Source organism: Paramormyrops kingsleyae, chromosome 1 (genome assembly GCF_048594095.1).
Source record: "Paramormyrops kingsleyae isolate MSU_618 chromosome 1, PKINGS_0.4, whole genome shotgun sequence".
Taxonomy (NCBI): domain Eukaryota; kingdom Metazoa; phylum Chordata; class Actinopteri; order Osteoglossiformes; family Mormyridae; genus Paramormyrops; species Paramormyrops kingsleyae.
This window is the reverse complement of record NC_132797.1, coordinates 39,866,793-39,884,055: the sequence shown is the minus strand read 5'-3', so window position 1 is coordinate 39,884,055 and position 17,263 is coordinate 39,866,793. Positions and strand designations below refer to the sequence as shown.

General features: G+C 44.7%; 1 protein-coding gene across 1 annotated transcript; it reads right to left on the bottom strand.

Moving 5' to 3' along the window:
- Positions 1 to 6,053: 6,053 nt before the first annotated feature.
- On the bottom strand, positions 6,054 to 17,186 carry asmt (acetylserotonin O-methyltransferase). The gene is made up of 10 exons (XM_072715643.1): positions 16,485 to 17,186; positions 15,974 to 16,064; positions 15,285 to 15,459; positions 15,236 to 15,244; positions 14,984 to 15,113; positions 14,228 to 14,296; positions 12,549 to 12,667; positions 10,012 to 10,152; positions 8,618 to 8,740; positions 6,054 to 6,410 (listed from the first exon to the last, which is right to left on the bottom strand). The coding sequence occupies exons 2-10, from the start codon at positions 16,043 to 16,045 to the stop codon at positions 6,199 to 6,201; spliced, it is 1,050 nt and encodes a 349-aa protein (XP_072571744.1). The 5' UTR covers positions 16,046 to 16,064; positions 16,485 to 17,186; the 3' UTR covers positions 6,054 to 6,198.
- Between the last annotated feature and the right edge of the window lie 77 nt (positions 17,187 to 17,263).

The window sequence follows — 17,263 nt, the reverse complement described above, 5'->3', positions numbered from 1 at the left end:
CAGATTCAGGTTAAGAAGACAGTGAGAAACTACAGAGAGAAACTCATAATCCAGCACACATTTCAGTCTGTGGCGTACTGAACATGTCTCCGTGTATGTGCACAGTATGTTTGTCTAACCTATGCAAAGCGACGACTTAGACCGAGGATAGTTCTTGTTCATCGAGAAAGACATTACAAAACACAGATGCCTTTTTCTGTCTCTCTGAACATGACTCAGGGGGACAAAAGCATCTCACATTGGTTCCACTGGTGACGGCTTGCCGATAAACCGTCTGTATAATGCTGCTGTTCATTAAAATGTGAGCATTCACCTAGCCCCTTCCGTTTGCTCAGAAGCCAGCCCTCAGCCCACATCGGCCATTGGAACCGGAATACGCTTGGCAAGCGAGAGGGGTAGACTGGGGACAATGGGATTGGTCTTTTGTCTCTGATAGTGATGCCCGTCAGCCTCTTGAAAAGGAACTGTAGCTGCTGAAAAGCACTCAGCCGCCAACACTTTTATCAGCATGTCCATCCTTTCCCAGATCACGGCTCTCGAGCTGCCTGCCTAATGCGTATGACAGTGTTCAGGGTTCTCAAGGCCCCTTTCAGTCCATCGGGGTGTCTTCAGTCTTTCCGCATCCATTCACTTTGATGAATTTATCAGTGGAGTGGATTCTTGCTCTTCATAATCCAAGAAATCCAATTTCACATCCATGTTAGTTTATCATAAATATAGATCCTGCCACATGAAGGCAAATGCGAAGCAGGTGGAGGGGTAATGTTAAGGGTCTCGGCCATCATATCTAATAAAGTCTAATAAAACTTTTTTTCACTTTCACTTTTACTATATTACTATTACTATTCAACTGATGTTTATTGTGAAGCATTTATGTCAAAGGTCAGTAACATTTGATTTTCTTGATTGGTGTTTCTCAAACGAGCTGCTTTCCACTAGAGTCGTGTCACTGTGTCAGAAGGATGCGGTGCAATCTTTCAGCCTAAACCAGAGGTTCTAGTGGCATGGAGATGAATGTAAGAGCTCAGAGTCTGCAAACTCTTGATCAATAATTCAGATATCAAGAATTTGCTGAGGAAAGGTTTCTGGTATTGCTGAGGATTGTATGAAACGGTGAAGAGCTTGCAGCTGGTTATAGCAAAAGTGGAATTACAGTATTACAGTTAGCTGTATGGTGTGGTCCCCTCCAACTTACTGCTTTCAGACATCCATCTATCCATCCATCCATCCTTCTTCCATTGTCTTATTTAAAGCGCTTCAATGCAGCTATCAACTAAATAACCTTCATGGAGGCAATGAACCTTGAACTTGGCATTTTCAGAGGTGTGTTCAGAGAGCCAGGTTTCAACCTGGGATCCGTAGGGGGGTTAAAGGAGGCTGACGTGTACATCATGCCGTTGGAGGGAATCAGTCTGCAGGTGGGCAGCGGCAGCTTTGTAGTATGTGGGGCCCCATTCAAAAAGGCACTTCTGGGCCCCTAGTTGTGTTCTGCCAAATTGAAAACTATAACAATAATTCTCCTTAACATGGTCCTCCAGCACTGTACTTCAAGAGCAGCTGATTCCTGAACAGCATTGTCAATGGTACCTCTTTTGTAGTTCTTGCCAGGTCTGCATATTTGCACAGTGGGCTCCACTTCTCTCATGTTCTTTTAATTGGCTGTAAATATTGTACCATATAGATAGATAGATAGATAGATGGATGGATGGATGGATGGATGGATAGATAGATAGATGATGGGGGGATTGATGGATGGATGGTACTTTATTCATTCCCTCCGGGAAATTTAGGTGTCCAGTAGCTCAAACACATCGTTAAGAAAAGGGCTCCTGCACTAAACCCACACCTAGCAAAAGCTAATTTGCATTCACTTTCAAAGAGTGTGCAGCAAAAGCAGAACACAGCATCTTGAGTTGCAAGCCCATAACGGTCAGGTTTCTCTCCATTTTTCATGTATCATGCAGTTTAAGACTCGACAGTGAACTGACAAGGGACTTTATCATCATTCTGCGGAAAATCAAAATCCTTTATTTGCAGTGGCCCATGTTGGACTAGATTTGACTTTGCAGGCCAGTGGCCGGGTCATCACAGACAATGGCAATGACAGTTTGCCACTGGGTGATGCAAGTAGAAAGTCTGAGGGGCAGGGTGGTCGGCATTAGCCCTAACACTGGAAGCAGTCACAGCCACGGGCACTGCACCCTAATTCGCCTTCATCTGTGTTAATAGACTTTGCTGCATCCTCATTTTTCATTGTTGGCGACAAAATGCAAATTTTCTTGCTTCTTGTTGTAACCCAACAGGGAAAAGCTATGCTTCCTAATATCGTCATTTTATTTGTTTCATGCATTGACCTAGGTCGGAATTTACAAATGTCAGATCCCCCCTCTTCCCCCACCATTCAACACACCCTAGCCAAACCCAGCCTAGCCTAGGCATTTGTTGCAAACACAGCTAGGAAAAATTATACAGTTAAATATAATTCTCTGGTAAATGTCAAGCATATTAAATACTTATAATAAGATATATACACAGTCATTGAAATTAATTCTTTACATTTGTATAATGCACTACACTAATTAGATGCTTTCACGGCACAAACATAAAGATGCAGCTGCCTGTCTTGCCAGGCTTTCCCAACTTGCACTTAACATACTTCAGATACTTCCTGTAAGCACTGTTTGTAAAGTGTATGGTGGGGATTTTTTAATGTAACTCTGGATTTAAGTAAGTCAAATTTACGTAAGTAGATGTTTGTCTATATAAGCATATTGTGTTAATATTGCAAAAACACACACTGGAGGTGTTATATTTATTTTGATTTACTTGTTATTTAACATTGTTAAATGTTGAATTTGATTTGTGAAATATACTGTACAGTTTCAAATTTCTTTTATTTTACAATATTACTGTTGACTGAATGTTAATATTTTAAGAATATACTTGTTCATTGTGGCCACATATAGTTCTGATGCAGTTGTCGTGAGTTTTATAATATTAGTCTTGCGAACAGACAGTCTTTTTTGAGACCCAGAAGAACCCCAGGATTTTGGATTCTCTCCTTGATGAAGGAGATGGTGAGTCAGCTCAGAGAGACACTTCCTAAGGAGAAGTTCCTGCAAAATTTCCTGAACCCAACCCAATCTGTCTAGTAATTTAGAGGGTGGACCCAGACTATTCTGAAAAAACAGCTCTCATTTGAAAAGTAAAAAAAAAAACACATTCCAGGCAAGGACTGAATAATCGACTGTGTGTTTTGGTGTTTTTCTGTATTTTATTTTTAATGCTAGCTTAAATGTCTTTTTGTGTCCCATTCAGTTGTTAAATCATTTTTGAAAATATATTATTTGAGGTTAATGGAGGCTCTTGTTACTCATTATGGCTGATGCTCCAGTCCTCACCACTCCCTACAAACAGAGACATTGCTCCTCTTACTGGCAGATGAGGTACACTATCTTTGATTTTCTTTCTTTTCTTTCTTTTCATGGTGCTGATGGGATGTGATTGTTTCATGGTTGCATATAACAGTAACGTTAGCTAGTGAGTCGAGTCAGAAGTCAGAAGATTGTAGCTAGTTCACTGGTTAGCAGAACATGCTACTTTGGGGTCTCCTAAATAAGTAATGCGTTTTTACGTAGTGACTGTTTGTAACCAAAAGGGGACCCCCTACCCTCTAGGTGCCCATACAAATGTGTGAATTGAGTGGCAATAAACACCACAGCTATAGTTGGCCAGGGTGATTCAGGGGTAGCTGCATCTGCATTGAATAAACAATATTTTTATACATTATCTTACATTATCTTGTTTCTTTTATTTATTTACTTGTGATAAATTATTTGACTGAAAGAGCTTTTGTTTGAATATGAAGTTGGTTCTCGAGAAAAGCGTGAGTAAAATATTCTCTAAGAGAAAGGAATCCTTAGACATCAACCTTCTGATAAATTCATTTAATTTACCACAAAATCACCTTCCGTCCCCATTCTGTTACTTAGACTAATTTGCAAGCCTGGTAGAATGTAATAGCTTTACATTTGTATGAACATCAGGTGAAAATCTGATTTATTATAGCTGTGCTACTTAATAGAGGTAATGTTTTCCTTGGAGGATATTTCTTCTGACAATGTTCTACTTGCTCTCTGTTGAAAGAGGAAATTGCTGAAGAGGTTAGTGGACTGAAGCTCTGAGTTTCTTCCCTGACATTGGGGGGGGGGGGGGGGGGTGTTGTAGGGCACTGTGCTTTACCCAGGATTTCTTATGATGCCTTTGGGAACAGCAGTTCTATTTTTCTTTTTTAAGGCACTGATTAACAAATTGACAATTACACATTGTCAATATTCCCTGTGTTTAAACAAAATTATTAATGTATCACTATTGGGTAGGGGGACATTCAGAAAAAGTGAGATCAGATAATGTTTTTGAGCAGCAGCATGAATGCAAGCGTTCATGGATCTCAAACTTTATTCAGTTCTATGTCAGCATTACCTGCTGTCCCTACAGACAGAGACATTTGCAGAACCTTATACACAGATGAACCAAAACATTATGACCACTCCCATGAGAAGTGAATAATGTTGACTATGTTGTAAAAATGGTGTGTGTCAAGGTCTGGGAAATATTAGATGGTAACCTAACACAATAGTGGGCAGGAATTAGCATGGACACTCTAACTGGCCCTAATGTGGCTATGCAGCCCCATACACAGCAGGACTCAATGTACCGTGTCGTGACACATTACTCTCATGATCATCATCAAAATTATTTGCCATTCTATTGGTCTGTACCACATGGGATAGCCTTCGTTCACATCCCACATCGTTGAGTCCTGGCCACCCAACATCCTATTGGTGGTTCATGGTATTTCCATGGAACATTCTTAGATGGTACTCAGCATAGCTAACCATGAGCACCCCACAAACCTTATTGTTTCAGAGCTGCTCAGACCCAGTCGTCTGGCCTTTACCACTGCTTATTTTTTTATATATATCCAACATGTCGACTGCGAACACGTTGGCTTACAATCTAATCCAGGTGTAATCCAGACCTTGACATGTGTTGTTTTTAAGGTAGTCAGCATTATTCATATCATGTGGATGTCACAATGTTTTGGCTCACCTGCATATATGCTGAGTAGTAGGTCCTGGATGTTCTCTGTCCGATGCCCTGTGCTTCCTGGGAGTGGATCCAAGATCACTGTGATCTTGTCCTGGAAATGAGACGTGAATGGGTGGATGGATGCTTCATGTGGCCCTACACTATTAGGCACGTTTTGATATCTGTAACTTGCTGGGTTCAGCTGGACAACCTTATAGATTCTAGTATCCAGCAATGGAAACCAAGGGCTCTATATTGATGATCTAACTTCAAGTGCAAAGCGTAACTCATTTATGGGCGTGTCCAAATCCATTTCACTATTTTGATGGTGGAAAAACCAGACTTTGCCCCAGTGCAAGGCACAAAAAGGTTGTCCTAACTCTCTAAATTATTCAGAGGTGTGTTTTGGGCATAACATGCAATAAACTAATCACAACGGCATATCACCTCACCTTTAACAGGAAGCGGCACATGACATACTGCGGATTGCTAGTAAATGGTGCGTTTGCCTGGCAAGCCAGATCGCTTTTCACCCGAGAAAATGGAGCTGAAAAAGCATGAGCGTATCACTGAACAGGAGCACCACTGTTGCACCGAAGCCTTTTGAGGTGAAGCAGGCGTGGGATGAGGTAGCAACGAGTGTGTCCTCATTTTCTGGCATCACCAGATCATCTGCGCAGTGCCAAAAGTAGTATAATGATGTTAGAAGACAGGGAAAACAGAAGGTCACGGAAAGCGGGCGCGAAATCACTTGCTATTTTAACGATGTGCGCGTATGACAGGAAAATGAGTGATGCGCTGGTACGAAACTGGCAGAAGCATTTTGTGTTGCACTTTCCGCCAGTGGATAATAGGGCCCCAGCACTACCCTGTCTCTCCAGTGGCCGAAACATACATACAGTGATCTGCTTGACCTTTATTTCAGGAAGAAGAAGACTGGTCACAGCATTGCTGTACCTGCCTAGAGCTAAGAACAGTCAAGTCAAACACAGCACAAGGCGTTTAATGAGTATCACCCTACACAGTCTTACAAAGGGCCCTACATGTAGAGAAGCCATTTTAAAAGACCAAAGCAGCTTATCACAATTTAAGGTTTTGAGCTGGGAGTCACTTTGTGGCCAGGATGGCATCGTAGATCTTGCCAGTCCTCCGGACCTGGATGTGGGCAAAGCCCGCAGCGGTGAGGAGTGCTGCGTACTCCGAAGTCTTCCTCTCCCTGCCCTCCGTCTGCACCAGCATGTTGAGGGAGTACAGCTGGGCAGTTAGCGGGCCGCTATTGTCCTCATGCAGGAGCGCTTCCACCAGCAACACGCCCCCACCTGGCCACAGAACACAGCGGCGAGTGAAAAGCAGGGGTCTGTCAGCCATCTTGGGAGGTCGGGCACCTTGGAGATTACCCACGGTTCTCAGAAATCATTAGCTCTGCATGACTGATGTGGTCACCTGGGTGAATTGAGCCTGTTAGCGGATCTATTGACATAATTAAGGATTTTTGGTAAAATGGAAGCCCTCAAGGGTCAGTGTGATCCAGCGTTGTAAATGGATTCATGACACACATTGTGGTCTATAATCTTTTTCTTCTGAAAGTTTTGACATTTTACTGTTTACTGCAGGTTATCATGTTGGCTCTACACCTGCTGCCAGATCATAAAAGTATGAAACATTTTAATCATAATTTAATAAATCTTGTAAATCACAGTGGTCCTTTAAAATAAATTGTGGACAGTAACACCGCTGTCTTGTGACAATGGTAAGGGTCTGAATGTGCAGGGCTAATCTAAGTGCCACACAACACAGCGACCCAGAGGCAGATGCAGAGTGGGGGGAGCGTGGCTCCAGCTGCAAGGTCCCCGCCTTCAATGATAAGGCTGAGTGAGCCTGATGCTTCCCAAGAAAAAATAAATAAATCAGCACTGTGCATCTGACAGCTCTCCCCAGCACACTCATTGGCGGGGGCTGCGACCAGCCCACTGAAACTTATTGGGGGGGTTTGATCACCTTCACTAAGACAGACTGGCCCAGTGCTATTCCAGTTACAACAGTGGTGACTTCTGTGAGGCTGAAACACCAGTGATCTCTGTCAAGAAATGTCATGCTTATTAATTTAGACATCTGGCTGGGACTCGTGGGAGGGCATGTGTGGCTTAGTGGGTTAAAATGCTATGTCAGTGATCAAAAGGTTCAAATCCCGGAGTCAACAAAGTGATGTCATCATTGGGCCCTTAACCCCCAGTTGCTCCAGGCACTGTCAGACCCCTGCTTTCGCTCAAAGATGGGTAACTGTCTTACTTCTTCTGGAAAGGGACAGGGTTACTTTTTGCATGTGTTGACAGACCTAACAGGAAAGCTGATGCACGGTGCAGAGCTGATTGACTTATCTGGTCTACACATACTCAGTACAATGAAGGGAAAAACAAGGAGTCTGTGCAGACCAGCTAGGACTGAGCAGAGACAGCAGCCTGTGCAAACAGAACCGGGAAAGACCCACCAAGTTTGTCTTGTTTGTCTGCGCTGCCAACTCTGAGGCTCTGATTAATGACCCTCATGTCCAATTTAAATGTGTGGCGGCACATGATTCATCATTTACAACGGAACCAGAGAAACACCAAACCCCAGAATATCACGCCACTGTAATTTGGGAAAATGGAGGCAGGACACATATCCTGCGCAGAAGAGAAGCGATGATCCACCTGAGTGGTTCTGCCACGTAGAAGACCACAGCTCTGCAGCTGAGGCTGCAAGGTCAGAGCAATGTCAGCGCTCTTTGTTTACATGGTCACGGTCTGCCTCTGGGTGCAGTTTACACCAGGGTGGTTGGAGCTCATGCTTATTTAATACACATCTTTTTAAAGGAGCTGCTCTGGGGCAACTTAGGGAGCTGCCTCCTTTTCTGTAAACAGGGCGAGGCGGTCGAGGCCATTAACGCGCTGTAGAAGCAGGGCAAGTGCTCAGGACTGAGGGAGAAGTTTCATCAGTAAGGATGAGAGTGATTAACAGCCACACTGCAGCCTTACTGGAGGGACCCTGAAGATCTCACCATTCATTCAAAAATGGAGGCCAGGCAGATACAAATGGGTCTCCATGACCAGACTTACTTACCGCTTACAATCAAAGAGTAGGTCCAGAATCGGCTCATTCGAGAGCAGGGGCAATTCTAGGATTTTTCAAGGTTATGAGGCATAAGAGAGGCCATAATTCATACAGAGGGGCCAACTTTATCATTAATCAATGATATCTTGAATTTAGCTCATATTTGGGAGGGGGCACTCTGGAGGGCCAATCAGCTTTCAGCCCTGCCCCTCTGAGAGAGCTTACTTATTGATTTTATACATCTGTTATCTATCAGAAATGGTTTGTGGGAGCGGGGGGTGGGGAGGGGGGGATGTTGCTTGTGGCAAAATATGTATCAGTTCAGGGCCCAAGGCTGTGTTGCAGGGGTCACACACTGGCCTCAGGGCATCCAGCTGACATGGGGCGGGAATCACGGCCTCTGAGCCAAATTTTGATGGGGATGACGGGGGAATACCAGTTTTGCAGCGCTGGTAGACCTTAGTCAGCAGCTCCAGGCTCCGTGAGTCCGTCCAGTCATGCAAGATCCGGGCTAGGATGTACAGGTCAGCCTCCGGGAGCGGGTCTCGGAAGAAGTCCCCTACACAGACAGGGACCAGGCTAGGTACAGGGCACCACTTGGCTGATGTGGTCAGGGCTGTGTGCAACATTCTCAAAACCAACACAGCAAACTGTACAACTGTACTATCAAAACTGATTTATGACCAAAACCGAGTCACTTTTATCTCCGTTTTTAGCCCAGAATATCCTAGTTCAGTTATGCTAGGTTTTGAAGACAACTGTGTGAAAATTCCAGTAAATACATACATACAGGTAAGCAGTAATTTTTCTCCCTTACAGTGTCAGCGTAGTTACTGTGTTTTGTCTTTGTAGGGCAGTGTAGATCACTGTAGATTAAATATGTGGATGGTCTTCTACCCCTAGTAGTGTTAGAGGTTGAGATCCCACCCCCTGGCTCTGTGGGGAGTTTGCATGCCCCCTTGTGGTTGTGTGAGTTTTCATGATCTCAGGTTGGATGGTTTATTCCCAGTGTTTCCTGTAATGGGCTCCAGGTTCAGTGTGACCCTGCACTGGATTAGTGATTATGGGAGACGGATCGGTAATTAAACTACCAGACACCAATAAAATAATTGAAACACAATAATTTAAACATTTAAGCAAAGATAAATGCAATTTAAAACAAATTCTCAGCCTTAATGGCAACAAATTTGTAATTTTTGTTCTACGTAGTTCCTTGGAACCATACTCACCCTCATGAAGGCTATTAAATCAGCATGACACCCCCCCACAAAAATATAAAATATGGCTCCATTCCAAAAGCAGTATATTATTAACACTGGCCAGCATCGTTTCGGATTCCGCTTTTTCACAGGAACACACTCAGAGCAACAGATGTAAGCCACACACTAAACATCCCCTGTATCTCCTTCCTTTCTGCTGCAGTGCTTGTGCTTGTTCACAAAGGACACTTTCACGGCATTTATGTGAGCAGCGTAATCGGCATGTGGCAGGCAAAGGGCCGCTTGGTGTCTGTAGTGACATCCGATGACAGCGACGGAGGGCCCTTTCCCTGTCACCTTCCAGAAGCCGGGTGGGGGGGGGTGGGTATGAATTATGTTGATGCTTTGTGCCTTCAAACCATATTAAGCGAGGCCGATGCACGCAGAAAGTGAAAATGCCACATGTTATGACTCTGATAAACAGACTGTGTGCAGCCGTCAGCCTGCGGTTACAGTGATGGCCTGACGCATCCTCCCCACCCAGGAAACCTCCAGGGCCCATGAAAACTCATAAATCTATGTCAGCGTCAGTCACTGGGGGGGGGCAGGGGGTGGGTGGGAAAGCAGGTACCTTCGAAAAACGAGATCCCTTCGTCCTCCTGGGATATGAAATGTTCCCGGGACATTCGGACCACCTTGGGTAGGTCAAAGATGGTGACGCAGCAGCCAGGGTAAGCTGTCAGACATCGCCGTGCCAGGGCTCCACTGCAACCTGGACGGGCAGAGGCATGGGGGACTGAACACGAGGGGGTCCCCACCAGCACTGGAGATCAACAAGCAGACCGAGTCACATGATCCATAGTACAGAACTAGTTATTATATAAGTAATGGGCTCTCCTTCGTGTGGGCCCAATTTAGAACCTTCGATTGGACCTTGGGACAGTAGCGAAGCACCAGCTAACAATGGCAATCGGAACACAGAGTAGCCGTAATAACCCTGCACAGCAAAGGGGTAACACGCAAACCCCACACACACAGGATGTAGAGAGGAATCGAACCTCCAACCAAGGAAGCAATGATGCTGCCCGCTGAAGCAGCCCTATGCAGCAGCCAAACTCAGGCTGACCCCACTGCTCGGACTTGTCAGGGGAAGCCCTGACAAATAGTTTCACAGGGGGAGCTCAGCTGCCTGCTGACAGTCCCCATCGGCCCCGATTTTCTCAGTCCCAGCCTGTCAGCCACTGCCTAGAAAGGGGCCTCAGCCATCGTCTTGGATCTCATGGCTGTTGTCAACCCTGACAACCCACTGTCCCCTTTATAATGAAACTTGCTCAACCTTGCTCAAGGGCACAATGACAGAATGTTTAATTCCTTAATGGCTATGCCACCTGCTGGAGAGAGACAGACTCTGGTAGAACATTCAATAGGATGCCTTTGCAGGAACAGGGAGTGAACAGGGAGTGTCTGCTAATTAGTAAAGATGGGTGACAGTAAGGCTCTGGGGGGAGGGCTGGGGCACGAGGCTGCAGTGAGAGGCGTGTTTTAAAGCCAATTCTCACACCACAGTGCACCCTAGATCTGCTGAGACTATGGCGAGATTATGAGCTTTTCTGTCTCCAGATAGAACAGTAATGACAGACTGTCTGTCACCCCATACCATGACGCAAGGGGAGTGGGACGAGACCTGCCACCGACCACAAAGCTCCATCAGGTCTTGCAGGCAGGGGTCTTGCTCGACAGGGCAAGCTGCTGTCTGCAAGAGGCTCAGTGTGATGACACAGCTCCATCTGGTGGAGGCACACACTTCTTACACCTCAAATCCACAAGCGCTCTCGTAGCGTGATAATACATTCAATTCCTTACGTATTAGGGATTCTACCCATGTGAAATCAGGAAGCCTTCCCAGATAACCCCAGATGGTCAGTAGAGGGGCTCAGGGTCCACCCAAAGTGCCCAGGTCCCCATGAAGCAGGTAGCCCCTCTTTTTGAGGTCCCCATGAGATATAATTCTTTAATTACTGCCCACGAAGGCAGTATGCATGTTACCCTCAACTGAAATGAGGCCAGGAGATACATTATGTCCAATTAACCTTACTGACTGAAGGCAGCTAAATGCTGAAATGAATGATTTTTGAAGGAGGACACGATATTATTGTTTTCCCCCTCTGATTGGCTGATGTGCATGCCGGGGGTCATAGTCATGCACGGAGGTTCGAGAGTCTTTCTCTGACTTCCAGCAGCACTTAATGAGAATTTTTAAATTTGGCTTCTCCACTTAAGTGAGTCATTGATTAGAGAGATCATTCTTGATGGGATCTGTTTAAGGTGCGAAGAGTGTATTGATTCAGGATGAATTAATAAAGATGTATGACCCATTCCTATTTCATGATATGGGAGAATTACTCTGTCATCGGTCCCTTTAGGACATGAGAATATGTGTGGCACTGAGGGGCATCAAAGGTCATGCAGGGAGCACAAGGGTTCTGGGGACGTCTGGTGCTGCAGACATGCATCGTCAGCCCAGTCTGTGACACTAATAATAGCTTATGCCCCCCTGAAGCACTTAACTCAGTATGTTCATTAGATAGGATGTAGTCATGGGTGTAAATTATGGGGGGAATGGAGGGGTTGTAAACCTCCCCCACCCCCACCCCTAGTGCTCAACCCAAACGTATGCCCTTGGTTGTAGTACAGGGTCACAGGGGTAAAAATACACAATAACAAGTAAAATCATCCTTTCATTTTTTTTTTATAATAAAATAATCGAATAATTACATAACATTAAAACACCCTTGACCATTCCCAATATTTTTTCAGTTGTTTTTCAGCAACAAATAGAAAACCAGCATCGCCCACAAGCTGCCATGTCAGGCTTGCACTATGACAGACCATTTTCAGCCCAATTTTCTCTTCCACTCCCTAGACCTGCTCATTTTCAGTAGGACATGCCAGGCCTGTCAGACAGCAGCACTCAGGCAGATGATCGCTCCTCTAATGTGGGCCTCGTTGCCCAGACTTAGCCAGCCAATCACATGGTTCTTTCAACCTGAGCTGCTCAAAAGACCAAAGGGACCACTGTGGTCACCCAAGGTATCTGACATTGTTCTACCGTGAATGGTTGGTAGTCCTAAGACAGCTTAAACTTAAATCACAGCCTGAGCTACTTACCCCCAAGGTCATATATGGTCTTGAATGGCGATAGGTCAAAGGCCATGACTACATCTTCACCGCAGATATTCCAGATGGAGTTCATCAGCTGCATGAAGCTGAGCATCTCTTCATCTGACCTGAAACCCAGGGTCATCATCAACATTTACAAATTCATTCTTTTCTTCATCAGAACTACTATACCGATGATTTGTCAAATTCAGACTCTGCTAATCCATCCATCATCTGTCACTGCTGATTAAGTACAGGATCATGGTAAACCAGAATCTTTGCCCAGGAAACACGGACAGGGGGCATCCTGGATGGGATGTCAGTCCATTACAGTGCACATATAGTCAGGTACACCAGTTCATAGACTGCATGTTCCTGGACTAGGAGAACAACAATGTAACCAGAGGAGACGCGGAAAGCATACGCAAGCTCCACATGCTCACAGGACTGCAGTCTGCAGTGGAAATATAAGCCAGAGCTGTGCAGGTGAGAGTGCTGCCTCCTGAGCCACCACGTTGCCCCAAACCCTGTTCACGTTTAACAATAATTACCCAGAAACATTCCAACTCAGTGCGCATGCAGACTTCAAACACTCTGAAGCTATTTGGAGCTGCCTGGGTGTGACAGGGGGAAATAAGGGGGCTCCCGCATTAGGAGAGTGAAATGCAGGCCTGCCATAGTGATCTGGGCTCAGTGTGCTGACACATTCAGGATCATAGCGCTGGATCCCCGGGGAGGCAGGGATGCCTGGGGGGGGCAGGAACTCCACAGGGGGAATTTCCATGAGTCACATGGACCAGGGTAGAAGTGACACATGGTCATTTTCTTACCTTCAGGTGGCCATATAACCAGCATAAACACTGACACCTCTCTAAACTAATAACAGTTATTATTAAAAACAGAAAATAACCTTGAAGTAATATTTACTTGTCAGTCAGCAGCCACTTTTCTAAATTATGCAAGGATGTTAAGCAGAGAACAACAATTTAACTTTGTTAACATTTCTAGTGCTTTTCAAAGTTTTCTTCACAGGTGTTGTGTATTTTACTGTGTTAATGAGCTGCACTCTGTAAACATTAAGGATGATTAATATGTAAATTTAATTCCTAACAATCTGTAGTGTGTTCTTCAGTGTCATATCGCTGCTCATTTTGTCAGGATGGCACGACATTGCTTTATTTGAAAATATTTGAAAGTGCTTGGAATAACCACAGACAGACAGTATATCGCATGTTTGCCCATGTATATCTGTCATATACTAGACAGTGTTTAAAAAATGACTCATGTACAAGTTTTTTTTTTATCATATTTGTCAGTGTATTTAAATCTGTGTGTGTTGTACAGGGCTTCTGATTTGGGGCTGGTTTGGACCCCTGACCCACACTGAAGGGGATGTTTAAAGCCAATTTTTCAGAACCCAAGCCTTACTGGAGGACCAAACTTCAGACCTAATGGGGGGAGGGGGGGCACCGGAGCAGAGTGCTATGGGCCCCCAGGAGAAGAAGCTTGTGTAGTTACCGTGAATGGCTTACGGATCCCACCTGGGGAGAGAAGTGCATCGTGATCACTCAACCGACTGGCAGGAAGGGGGGGGTCGAGCCTGGAGCTGACAGATCCATACCCCCCAGGGAAAAGAGGCAAAGAGGTATGTTAATGCTGCTCTGGCGGTGCAGAAGGGGGCATCTCACCTGTAAACAGCCCCAAAAAGGTCCCCAGAGCTGACACCAAAGGCTCTCTCATGCTGGTTCCTGCCCTCCCTGGGAATAGCAGAGAGGCATTCTGATGTTCAGCAACAACAGGCAAGAATCTGCATCAATTTTAAGGGGGATTGTGGTGTATTTCAGCTCTGCTTTAAGCAAAAGGTTATTCACAGCAAATCTGTAGTCCTGTGATATTCTGCTTATTCACAGCAAATCTGTAATGTTGTGATATTCTGCTTATTCACAGCTAATCTGTAATGTTGTGATATTCTGCATATTCACAGCTAATCTGTAATGTTGTGATATTCTGCATATTCACAGCTAATCTGTAATGTTGTGATATTCTGCTTATTCACAGCTAATCTGTAATGTTGTGATATTCTGCTTATTCACAGCTAATCTGTAATGTTGTGATATTCTGCACATTCTCAGCTAATCTGTAATGTTGTGATATTCTGCACATTCTCAGCTAATCTGAAACCTTGTAATATTTTGCATGGTCACAGCTAATCTGTAATCCCATAATATTCTGCATATTCACAGTTAATCTGTAATATTGTGTTTGTTCACAACTAATCTATAGCATTTTGCATTTTCACAGCTGTAGTATTCTATAAATCTATGTTATTGTGTTGTGTATATTCACATCTGATGTGCAGTGAAGTCAACACACTTACCATATTAGCAAATATAAACCATGAGCCATGATTTATCCCCCAATGAAAAGGGGAGAAGGTGACTAACCTGACAGCATCAGTCAGGTAATTCCAGCAAAGGTAGAGGGTGCTGGAGCTGTACAGTATGGAGTGATACAGGGATCGCGGGCTGCACTTGGTCAGGTACATCCTCGCCATCTCCGTGTTGCTGTACAAGACTGAGAAGGACCAATGTGGGGTAATCACACCATCACATCACCATAGCACCGGCTAGGCTAAGCTACTTTATGATGACAGAGCAGCACACTGAGGGCTGATAGCCTTAAGACAAACTTAGCACCAGTCCCGCCTTTGGGGACCAATCATCTAATGTCTTTTCAGTTGCACACCGTCTGCATGGCTGCGGTGGGCGGTGAGGAGCTGCAGGCCCACGCAGGCCGAAAGCAGACGCTCCGTGCCATCCCGACTAGTGCCCAGGCCCTCGGCAACCTCTGCGGCCGACAGGGGGCGCTGAGAGGCCAGGAGGAAGTCAAAGACGCCCAGCTCGCAGGAAGCGAACAGCGTCTGTGTGGATGACAGCATGCAGTTACACCCCCCAGCGTATGACGTATCACCTTCCCTGGTACCACACAAATTTTTAATAACAATGCGCATGTTTCAGTTTGTTCCCACTTATTTATCATATGAATTGCAGTCGAGATAATACAGTACATGACTTGTCTTCTGTATGATCTGTGCAGACTCAGTAAAAATGCATATAATGAAAACAATAAGGATCCAGAAACTTTGCTGCAGGGACAACGAATTAAAGTTGTATCAGATGGAATCTGTTTTCATCCACCTGAGACAGACACAGCTGAGAAATAGTGTCCACCTCTCTGTGCTTCATTCATTAAGCACTTACCCAGCCCCGGCTTCTGGTAAAACTAAAACCCTTCTTTCCAAACAGCGACTGACCTATACAGACACCACCATCTTCCTGTTATCCATGTAGAAAGACAATAGAACTGCCACTGGACCAGCAATCAATCAGATCTCTCTACGGCCATTAGCGAGATCAGGCACAGGGTCGGGTCACCTTGGAAATGAGGAAGCCTTCCATGTAGTCTAGTATCCTCTGGGGGTATTCCGCTTCGTCCAGAGAACTCATCTTTCCCGATGGGATGGTCCTGCGTACCACAGTGAAATGTGGTGTTTTACTAAGCACAGCAGCAAAGGAGAGACTTTAATCAGATTAGTAGATTAGCTGGTGGGGTGAGGGGAGTTGCTCGTTTTGCGAATCAGCAGCTCGGCTTCAAGGTGTCCTAAGTTTTCCCCTGCTACTTCAGTGCCCCTGCCCAATCACACCTGGGTGGAACCAATGCACCGTGTTCTAGTGTAGACAAGTGTTCCACCTTTTGCATCCCGTTCCATGCGGAAAACATCCGGACTCTGGGTCAGAACTAGTAAGACTGAGTGAAGGTAGAAAGGTGACAGGAGAAAACTGGGACATCCTTCTGGACAAGGAGGGCTTGCCCTGGATAATGCCAACGCAGCTGTGTAGAGCAGCGTATTCATAGCTGAAGTTTATGATTTCTACTGCCACTTACTGTAAATCAGTTGCTCACAACACTGGTGAAAACAGCAGTTGAGCAGATTAGCCGTGCAAATCCTCTTGCAGACTCCAACCACCAGGACTACAAGGAAAAACCAGCTTTTATCTGTTTTAGCTAATTATACACAAATTATTTTATTGTTCTTATACATATGGAATACATTTTTCAAACATTTACAGTAGTTTGGAAAAAGTATAAGTCCTGGAATAATGACAAATGGAGTCTGTAGTTAGCAAACAGAAGAACAAAACAGATCTCAGATCTATGATCAAGCGTTGCTGTTTTCACAAACTTGGAAAGGGTTACAAGGTAAACTCAGAGAGATTAGATATTCATCAGTACACAGTTAGAAATACTGTCTATAAATGGAGATGATTTATTAGTGTGGCTATGCTCCTTAGAAGTGAGTACTCAGTTAAAATGACTCCAAAGGCAAAACACAGGATGTTCAATGGTAAAAAACTGGAAATGAAACACTGGAACTGGTTAACATCTCTGTTAAGGAGTCCACCACACCATGGTGTCCATGGCGGGGCACCATGGAAGAGGCCACTGCAGTCTAAAAAAATGGCAAAACAATGAACCGAAACATCAATGTAAATTTACTACAGAATGGCTGCAAAAGAGAAAATCTAGCTCTTGAAGAAACTAGGTAATTCCATACATTTTCTTGCCACTGTCTTAAATATGAGAATCAATACATGTTTAAAAGAAATACTTTCTGGGAGGGATGTTAATTGGCATTCGATCAATGTGATGGATTAACTCGTTGA

Bases quoted from the DNA above. Each gene is read 5' to 3' on its own strand.
- asmt (XM_072715643.1), bottom strand. From the start codon at position 16,045: ATGAGTTCTCTGGACGAAGCGGAATACCCCCAGAGGATACTAGACTAC. The intron at 12,668-14,227 runs GTGAGATGCCCC...CCTGGGTTTCAG, and splicing joins CTTTTTGGGGCTGTTTACAG to GTCAGATGAAGAGATGCTCA. The intron at 6,411-8,617 runs GTATTCCCCCGT...TTCTGTGGCCAG, and splicing joins CTACCAGCGCTGCAAAACTG to GTGGGGGCGTGTTGCTGGTG.